This window comes from Hypanus sabinus, chromosome 12, assembly GCF_030144855.1.
Source record: "Hypanus sabinus isolate sHypSab1 chromosome 12, sHypSab1.hap1, whole genome shotgun sequence".
In the NCBI taxonomy this organism is placed as follows: domain Eukaryota; kingdom Metazoa; phylum Chordata; class Chondrichthyes; order Myliobatiformes; family Dasyatidae; genus Hypanus; species Hypanus sabinus.
The window spans coordinates 33,912,360-33,923,180 of NC_082717.1; the positions used below are offsets into that span (position 1 = coordinate 33,912,360).

The 10,821-nt window shown below is 40.7% G+C and overlaps 1 protein-coding gene across 4 annotated transcripts in view; it reads left to right on the plus strand.

Moving 5' to 3' along the window:
* prkcea (protein kinase C, epsilon a) overlaps positions 1 to 10,620 on the plus strand; it is a 616,772-nt gene extending 606,152 nt beyond the window's left edge. For all 4 annotated transcript variants that reach the window (XM_059985743.1, XM_059985740.1, XM_059985741.1 and 1 more), the window contains one exon: positions 7,822 to 10,620. In XM_059985743.1, coding sequence (XP_059841726.1) covers positions 7,822 to 7,968 — 147 coding nt within the window. In that variant the 3' untranslated portion in view covers positions 7,969 to 10,620. The remainder of the gene's footprint in view (positions 1 to 7,821) is intronic.
* The last annotated feature ends 201 nt before the right edge of the window (positions 10,621 to 10,821 follow it).

Genomic DNA, 10,821 nt, shown 5'->3' on the forward strand with positions numbered 1-10,821 from the left:
CGTGTTAGCCATTTTAGCCCTGGGGAAAAAGCCTCTGGCTATCCACACAATCAATATTGTATGTGAGAAAGCAGAAATCGATAAAATTTGTAAAATATTAGTTCAACGAACCGAATAGCCTTCAGCTCCTCCTCTACAAAATTTTGGCACAAAGATCAAATTCCCATTCATCTAGTAGCCCTATTTTTTGCTCTCTTTAAAACATTTGCAGTTAATCACAGTTCTACCCTCACCCTTTTCATGTTCCCTTATGGTTTCTCACAACTTTGTAAACTGCTTCCAGACAGGCACACTAATTCTGGTCTTTTGCTCATCTCCAAACTTAATCTGCCAAGTTTCTTAAATTCAGGTTAGCCCTCCTTAAACCTTTTTGTTCCTTTTCTATTTTAAAATGCTTTATCAGTTTGATACAAAAGATTGTGATACAACATTTGGTGTAACTGGAAAATTACAGAATGGACTGTTGAACTTCATGAGGTTTTTGTGTAGCGACTTTGTATTCAGTGAGGTAAAATAATCAATAATCAATTTAATGGTGTTAAATTTGTAGGAAATGAAAGGAATGATGTTTAATTAAATGGTTAACTTTTTGGAAGTCATGGTCAGATGCAGAAACTAAAATTACAGAAATTGTGGAGCTGCAATAACATGCACTTACAGTATATCTGTGCTCGTGTTACTTGCTATAATACTGTAAATCAGCCTGGTCATAACACATTTCATCAAAACAAAATTGCGAAGTCCAGAAGGCTTTGAGAACTCCTGTTGTGAATTTCAATTGTAGGCATTAGGTAAAATGAAACATTGGGAAAGGTTACCGAGCAATCTTATATATCCTGTGTAAAATCGGATTGAAGAGTTCTTGTCAAGATTATGAGAAATTGGGTAAAATGCGGCATGCTTCAAAACAGGAAAGAATTTAGCTGCTACTTTTTATTACAGTGGATTTTTTCTAAATTAAAATATGCTTTATAATAATTCTATTAAATCCATTAAAATAGTGGTGAAATTAAGTATAGTTACTACACTGGGGCATAATTATTTCAGAATTTTTAACAATTGCCTGCTCTTTATTTGCACTCTGTGAATAAGAATCAATGATTTCCAGAGTGGAATGCATTGCAATCATTTCCAGATCAGACTATACCCCTCTGGAAGTTTGATTAGGCACTTTGTAATTGTATGACGTGCATTCAAAAATTCTGAGTTTACAGCAGAAATTCTCTTTAGAGTGAAAGAGGATTAGAGGCGTACAAGATGATAAGAGGCATAGATCTAGTGGAGAGCCAGAGACTGTTACCCAGGGTGGAAATGGCTAACACAAGGGGGCATAATTTTAAAGTGATTGGAGAACGGTATAGAGCGGATAACAGAGTTCATTATTTTCCACAGAAATGCTGGGTACATGGAACACACTGCCAGGAGGAGTAGTAGAGGCAGATATACAGAAATATTCACCAGACTCATTGATAGATGTATGGATCTTAGAAAAGTGGAGGACTACGTAGGAGGGAAGAGTTAGATTGTTCCTAGAGTAGGTTAAAAGATTGGCACAACATTGTGGGCCAAAAGGCCTCTATTGTGTTCCAATGGTTTACGTTCTGTGTAAACAAGGATGTTGCCGGGACTTGAGAAACTGAGTTATAGAGCAAGATTGAATAGTTTGGAACTTTATTCCCTGGAGCATAGAAGAATGAGGGGAGATTCGATAGAGTTGTGTAAAATTATGATGGGTATAGATAGAGTGAATGCAAGCAGGCTTTTTCCACTGAGGCTAGGGGAGAAAAAAACCAGAGGACATGGGTTAAGGGTGAAAAGGGAAAAGTTTAAAGGGAACATTAGGGGGAGCTTCTTCACACAGAGAGTGGTGGGAGTGTGGAATGAGCTGCCAATTGAAGTGGTGAATGCAGGCTCACTTTTAACATTTAAGAAAAACTTGGACAAGTACATGGATGAGAGGGGTACGGAAGGTCCAGGTGCAAGTCAGTGGGACTAGGCAGAAAAATGGTTCGGCATAGCCAAGAAGGGCCAAAAGGCCTCTTTCTGTGCTGTAATGTTCTATGGTTCTTAATGTTCTAAACTAGTTAATTTTGTTTCTAAACATAATGGTAATTTGGTTGTCATGATTCCAACAGGTGCCTTTAAGGTTGCTTACTTTGCACCAATATCATTTAAATGGCCAATCTCACCTCCAAGAGTTCAATCTTCTGTAGTTATCTGTGAAACAGTCTTTTTTTATATATACAAAATAACTTTATTATAAATTCAGTGCAATATATACAAAACAGTGACTAACACAATTACTTCACCACAAATAGATAATACACATTAAACTAAAATGTTCCCATCTCTGACTATGATGGCAATAACCCCCTGCAGAGCCCAAAAGTCCCGGAACGCCTCTATGGTCACCGTGGACTGCACGTGTTCCTTCTCAATATTTACCCGGCCATGAGCGTACCCCCTGAACATTGCCAAGCAGTCTACCCGGGCAGATCCTCCCGCCACCCATTTCCAAGACCCACGGATGGCTGATTTCACCAGCCCCAGGAGCAAGTTGACAAGGACATCCTCATCCCTCCATGCCCCCTCCTTACTGGATGACCGTATATCAATAGGTTGGGGCTAAAATGCAACCAGAAGGTAAAAAGCAGCCCATGCAGATACTTTAAAAAGGGGCTGCGGAATCACCCACTCCATGTACATGTGGAACACGTTCTCCTCCAGCCCGCAGAAGTGACATGAGGAGGGGAGATCCATGTACAAACTTGAGAACTTATTACAGGGCACAACGCTATGCAGCAGCCTCCACCCCAGATCCCCCAGGTGCATGGGAAGAACTCCTTCATAAAGGGACTTCCAGGTGGAAAGACTGACCGCTATGGCATGTCAGGATGGTGGGCAAGGGCAAGGAAGTGGAGGGTGTAGAGCAGCAGCCCACACAGATACCTCCTAATTGCATCCCTGAATGGGACTGTGGGTGTCGAGGAGAGATGGCTCAAGTTGTGTGGACTCGGCTCTCGGATAAGATTGCGGGGCCTGGGCTGACAAGCAGCTCAGCCTGAGACTGTCCACACACCTGAGCCGCACCGACATCCATTGAGGTAGGGCAAGGGTCGGCCAGGACTCCGAATTCTGCCAGAGGAGGGGATTCCCGGCCTAAGGCAACCATGTTCCAGACTCTCAATAGGTCCTGATAGAAGCTGGACAGACTCTGCAAAGCAGCATGGCTGACGCTCGCCGGTGGTAGCCGTGTGTCATTATAAAGACAGCAGCTCCTCCGGAGAAAGAATGTCGCCAACACGTGCCACTTGGGAGGGTGCTTGGCTTATAGGAATCTCTGCTGGGCCCTACGGTGGAGAACCGCCAGTCGCATACGTATGCACACAAGTGACTGTCCGCCCTCTCTCACCGGGAGATTCAAGACTGCTGCGGAGACCCAGTGTTTCCTGTTACCCCAAAAGAAGTCCACTAACTTCCTGGGTATTCTCATGACAAAGAAGGTAGGAGGGGCCAAGGTGACCATCCGGTACCACAACATGGAGGCCACCAGCTGGTTAATGACCACCACCCTGCCTCGATAGGGAAGCACCCTGAGAAGGCCTGACCAGCACCCCAGCCGGGCCGTGACTTTCGTCTCCAGGTTCTGTCAGTTCAAAAGAGGCCAAATTGCTAGTTCGATGCTCAACCCAGCACAGATAGAAAGCACGCGAGGTGCTGGCTCGGATTGAACCTGGAACCACTCGCCTTGAAGTCCGGTGCAGATGCCACTGCACCCCCAGCGAGCTTCCCAAACAACTGCAACAGGACTCGAACTTGCAATTTTCTGATAACTTCACGTCAAGAATCAGAAGCCTTATCCATTAGGCCTTCTCGTTGCAAAAACAGCTGTGGTTAACCACCCAGGCATTCTCTGAGCTCCACAGCCATTTCAACACTTAGAAATGACATACAATGAGAGCTTCCAAACGAACCTGTTTTCTACCCAACACAGTATGTGCAGGAGCTTGTGAATCAGGTACACAGGCAAGATCAGTCACCTTCAGTCCTCTATTCACCACCCTTTTTGATTTTGTCCACCCCTGTTATACTGCAACTCATTCCACTGACTGCAACTTTGGCCTATCATCTGCCAGTCCTTTGTAACAGTCTCACAAGCCTCTGCTTGTACACCAGCTCACCCCACCCTGAGCCCATCTCCTTACCAAATTAGTTTAAACCCTTCCCAACAGTTCTAGCAAACCTGCCCTTAAGGATATTGGTCCCCTTCAGGTTCAGGTGTAACTTGTCTCTTTTGTACAGATCGTACCTTCAAGTGTGGTTCCCTCTAATGATTTGTACAGTTGGAACATGCTGACAGGAGAGTTGTTAACGGGGGATGAAGATTGGTTTGATGGCCATCATTCTTAAAATGACAAAATAGCAGAGTATGATCGATTTAATGACATCCTGGTGAACAAAAAAAGAAAGCATGGTGGGGTGGGGGGTCATTGCCTCCTTTCAAGGAGGAAGCAGAAGAAGAGATGGACGAAAGTGCAGCAAATTCTGAACAAATATTGAAAATAGTAAACAACTTAGACTCTCCTGTTTGGAGATCTCTAATTGTTACTTCATACTCCTGTCTCTCAGCCCATCAAATCCATGCTGATTCATAGTAGAGATGCCTCTTTAGTGCCTTTCTCCTTTTCTTCCCCCATTTGCTTGCAACTTAGTCTCCCACAAACATAAACTCATAAACTCCCCTCAAATCTTTCTTTCTACTCCCACTTACCTACACTTACAATGGTTAATTATATGCCAGCTCATCTTTGGGATGTTGGAGGAAAACAGAGCAACAAGCTGGAAGTCATGGTGTCACGGGGAGAATGTACAGCTTTGCACAGACAGCAGTCCAGGTCAGGATCGAGTTCAGAACCCTCGAGTTGTGGAGCAGAGTCATTTACTGTTCTTTTCAGTTTTTAAGATAAGGTTGCAGCGTGCTATCTTCGCTAGGGTTGTTGAATTATATTACTAATTGAAATGCTTCAACAAAATGTCGGGGGGGGGAGGATAACTTCAATAACGACAAAACTAATGTCAAAGGAAAGAATATATATTTAAGTGCATAGAATGAATCGTTGAAGAACTTCGTATCAACGTCTGAAGGAATTCTAAGTGTGCTCTTTGTGGTTTGGGTGGTTCATTCAATCAGTCTGCACAGCTTTTCCATTTCCTGCTTATCTGACAAGTCAACTGCACAGTAATTATAGGACATTGTATGTCTGGGAGAATCTCATTTGACATCTACATCGAGGTTTCAGAGAAGTTATTGAGAAAGGTGATGAAGAGGGCACTGGTGTGTGGTTAAACCACAGTCACCCAGTGCCATATTACTCCTCTGCACTAACCACAACTATAACTGTCGAATGAATGTCTGCACTGAAAGTGGTTCGAAACCTTAAAGTTCATGAACTTTCAGACATATCCAGACATGTAGGAACACAGCTTGCACAAATACACACACACACACACACACACACACACACACGCTCCCTCTCTCTCACATTAAATTGAAATTTTATTAAAAGAAAAAAAACTTTTGTATCATACTTGATCTATGTTACTGCTCAGAATTAGATCCTGACTCAAGCAATCAAAACAGTTTCAGGTATTTTGAATGTATCTGCCTCCTGCCTAACCAAGTTTTAGCAATGCAAGTCTCTAAATTCTTATGCGTGAATTTTACACAGATTTCGAATGGACAACGAAGCCTCCCAGACTCAATTTGTATGCAATATAAGGTTAGGTTTTTCATTCAGCACTTCTTTGTTAATTAAGTTGTCACAATCTAGGCATCCACTGGCTGTCCAGTGGGCACCTACTGGCTATTGCCAATCCCTGTTTGCACTTAAGAAAAAGATGACAAGTGGCCTTCTTAAACAGCTACACTCTTTCAGGTGCAGGTAACTCTCATGGTGCTAATGGATAAGGAGTTCCAGCATATAGTAGATCCACTGACAATGAAGGACCAGAAATTTATTTCCAAATCAGAATTGCACGCAACTTGAAGTAAGCATGCAGTTGTCATGTCCCATGCCCCTGCTGTCTTATGTTGAGATATTTCTTTGCAGTGGCCTGGGTAAAACAAGTGCTCTTTGTAAATGATAGTATTTTGACATAATACTTGTTGGAGATGGTCATCATTTGGCAATTTCCTGATGCGAATGTTACTTGCCACTAACCAGGCTAATAGAGATTGTTGCCAAGATCCTGCTATATGCAGCTCTGGACTGCTTCGTTTACTGAAGAGTTTCAAACAGAATTGAACATTGTGCAGACATCAGGGACTATCCTTATTTCTGACCTTATAATAGGAGTAAGTTCATTGTTGTTTGTGGGTCTTCAGGCTCCTGTACCTCCCTCTTGATGGTAATAGTGAGAAGAGGGCATGCACCACGTAGTAAAGTTTTGCAGGGATTTTGCAGCTTTCTTCCCAAATTTGTCTCCACCTTGCATCTGCTTCATAACAGCATGCAAACCAAGATCTTAACCAATGGATTTACAACAGACACAACTTAGTTTGTATATATTGGTATGAAGGAAAGCCAGGCCATTTCAAAACTTCTGTCAGTCATTCTCACCAAAATGCCTCAGCTCGCACCCACCAAGTTTTCGATTCCAGGGACACCACCATTTGAAGATATCCTCAACGGTCGGGAGGGTTGTCCCAGCAATTGGAACAGACTGAGCCTATAATCCTATGCAGTGTCTTGCTATCCTGTGTATCAAAGGCTCCAGATCAAGTTGTGATACAACCAGTCAGAATGCTCTCTATTGTATATCTGTATAAATTTGTAAGAGTCTTTGGCGACACACCAAATCTCCTTAAGCTGCAAATGAAGTAGAGCTGCCAGTGCATCTTCTTCATGATTGCATCAATGAGTTGGGCCCAGAACAGATCCTTTGAGATATTGACATCCAGGAACTTGAAACTGCTTGCACTTTTCACCACTGACCCCTCAATGAGGACTGCTGTGTGTTCTAACTTTTCCTTCCAGAAGTTCACAGTCCATTCTTTGGTCTTGCTGATGTTGAGCACGAGGTTGTTCTTGTGTCACCCCTCAAGCAGCTAATCTTTCTCACTCTTATATACCGCCTCCTCACCATCAGAAATTCTGCCAACAACAGTGGTGTCATCAGTGAATTTATAGAAGGCATTTGACCTGTGCCTAGCCACACAGCCATGAGTGTAGAGGGAATAGAGCAGTGGGTGAACCATGCTCTTTAAGGTGCACCCTTGTTAATTGTCAGCTAGATGTTATACCGATCTGCACTATCAACAACCTTCCATTAAGTTGGCATGTAATTAATGTTACTAATTGCTCAACAAGACAGTATGAAGCTTTCTTCTTGAATATTTGAAGTATTTAGGATGAAGGTCCTGAAAGTTGAACTATTAATTATGGAGTCTCTGGATCATTTACACAGAGATACGGATATATTTCCAATCAGCATGCAAAGCACATGCAATTACAGACCTTGTCATTCTAGGCAGCTGAGGTGCAGGCCTTTACAAATGCTGACAAGTCTTGGCAAGTTGTTGCTAAGCACATTATAGGTGGTAAACTTTGCAGTTAAGGTGCACAGATAGTTGAGGAGTCGAACATGCCTATATAAACGTCACCTCTTTTACGCAATGGAGACAGAAAGTTTCAATTATTGTAACTAATATTACAGTGTTTGGTGCTTAAATCTTTGATTCAATATGTTTTTATTTCTCAGGTTCAAAATCTACTGTTAATATCTGTCTTAATAAAACATTTCTCATTATTCTTCTTTTAGAAAACCAAAAGGGATGTGAACAACTTTGACCAAGACTTCACACGTGAGGAACCTGTATTGACGTTGGTGGATGATGCTATTGTTAAGCAAATAAACCAAGATGAATTTAAAGGTTTCTCTTATTTTGGTGAAGAGTCAATAGCCTAAGACATCCTGGTTCTGCCTGACATACCAATACCATGCAATGGTCTGAGAAATCTAGCAAGTTTTTAGGATCGAGTCACTTAGTACTGTGTAGTACCTGTATTTCCCTGCAGTAATAAGTGTTTATGTTTCTACTTTGTTTCAATTTAAATTAATGCACTCCATGATTTTAATTCTTTATTTTCTGTTTAGAGATGATTATGTTGCCCATATTTTCAGCCCTTCATTGAAGCGGGGCTTGACAGAAGAAACTTGTGTGTGTAATGCAAACAGTATTAAAAGTACTAATTACTAGTAGTACTGCAGGTTCATTCATATACAGCAGGAACTCCAGTACAAGGAAGTGGAATAGCTGTGTGTCAACAGAGCACGTGAAACAGAACTACATACCAGAGCTTGACTTGGAAATTGAAGCTTAGGAAAGTCAACCATTGGCTGGCTTGTCTTGCCAATCAGTTGATTATTCCACCAGTGTGGAAATTGCTCAGGCAAAGATAAAGGGTTACAGAGTGGTTTATTTTATTACTTTTTTTCTTTTTGTGGAGATTTTACACTGTTTTAAATTGTCACTTTTTGTGCAATTTTTAGTGAATTAGGGTGTGTGAAATCACATTAAACCTCTGGGTGCTGTCTAACCTGGATGAATACTCAACCAAGTAGATTGTGAGTCAGTCATGATTGTGCACTCATCTCACTGACTTCTCAGTTCTTTGGTGACTGTCCTACAGCATACAGTGTAAGTCTTGCTGTAACCTAGATCTTGAACAATCACATTGCACTGAATTGTAGGCTTTATTTAAAACCAATGCTTGTCACCAAAACCAGAGTTATCTGACACATTTGTTATAGTAGTGTGTTAATTTGGCACATTGCACAAATTCTTGTTTATACTACTGCCCCTCAACTGTACTATATTTTTTTAAATGTGTATCTTATTTTTAACTAAGAATTGAGGGTATGAATTACACCCAGGCAATGTAGACAACTGACAATCAAATCACACAAAAACTGACAAGATTAGGATGGAGGACATTGTTTTGACCAATGAATAATACTCTGAAAATTGTGACTCTGGTTAAGGATATGATAATGTGCGTGTATGCTAATAAGCGGTCCTTTCTGGTTGTATTTTATTTTAGTACTTCATGTGTGTGTGAATGTGAATAAATATATAGGGATGTGTGTGTGCGTGTGGGTGGGTGTGTGTGTGTTTGCGCACGCACCGCGTGCCCCTAAAGTCACTTATAATTTTACTGGATTGGTATCCCAGTCACTGGGACCCACATTAACTGATGCATCTGGATCCCCAGATGTAAAGAAGTACTTGTGAGTCGCAAGGTAGCACTAAAAAAAAAGGGCTCTTTGCTTTTTGTACAGGCAAAAAAAAGTTGTAAATACTGTTTGCTGCAAGGCCTGTGGAGTTCAATGAACAGTATCAACTGCTGCATGTTCAGGCATATTATATATATATATATTATATATATATATTAGTCATTGAAATAAAGTAATTAATGATAATGTCCATGTGCAATACTCTGTGTATTTGTTTAAATTGCTGTCTAACAAGTTGATTTTTTGTTGCCCAATGTCATTACCTTGTATTAAGCTATACTGGAGATCTTGTAGAATGCTTCAAACTGCATTAAGGGTATTATTAAACAGGAAGACGGATATTATTGCAGATGTTTGCAGTGTTGTTACAGTTGCTCTCTTAAGGCAAGTTCGTCAGAGTAGTTTCAAGTTGAAGGGGCATTTTTAATTATTTATGTGGCAAGAGGCCTTTGTGTATGCAGAACTTAAAGGTTGAAACATTTTTAGCATCCCGTACATTCCTCAAACTTCAATCTACTGTTTTAAGCATGAGACTCATGGTGATATTGATATAAAGCAGGCCTTGGACTTAAGCACACTTGTATTTAGATTGTACAGTTATAAGAAAATATGACAGGTAATCAAGTTGGTTCAATTAATGTAATTGGGTGCTTGATGGACAGTGCAGACTCGGTGGGACAAAGAGTCTCCTTCCGTGCTGTATGACTCTCTGACTATGATTGTGAAAACTTTGCATGGACAGATAATCATTCCCTCATTATCCACTTTTCCTTGACCATCCATTATTGGTTTACATTCACAAAATTCTTTATTACCTCCTAGCTCAATTATAAGACATTTATAGCTCTTAACTGTGGAAGCAAGTTGTAAAGCTTCCCCGTCTGTAGTTAGGTCTTCTCCTTTCCCACTTCTGCCAACTTCAATGCAAAAAGAAAGTGGCTGTATTTCTATCTCTGTGCTTCTTCTATCTCATTCATTTTCTTTTACATAGAAGAAAACAATCGCATGTCTGCTTTATGGAGAGCAATGAAAGGTTTGTCTCCAAAAACAAAGCAAAATAAATTACCTCTTTTAACTTAAGTAATGTACAGAATGAGTCTGGCTGAATCAAAATGTTCTAAGTTTAGTTTCTGTTTTTTTTGTGATGCTTTGTTTGTACAAAAGTTGTTTTCTTCATGGATGTATTTTAACTCTCCTGCCATCCGTAGTGTTATTTCATTGTAAACCTTATTGTGTGCCAAATGTACTGTATGCAACAGGATCTAAATGTGTAATGTTTGTTTTAAGACCCAATAAAAAAGTAAGACCCAATAAAAAAGTACAATGTCAATGCAAGATCTATTATATTTCTTTTAATTCTAAATTTCAGACTTGGATATTTATTGAAGTACCTAAGAACAAGAACAAAATTTTTTGTTCTTGCCCCAGAGGTTATCTGGATGACAAGCCTGGCTTTCAGTTTTGTGTGGAGGTCTCCAGAGCAAGCCGCAAGATGAATTTGGGTCGAATTCCATATCTGGAGAG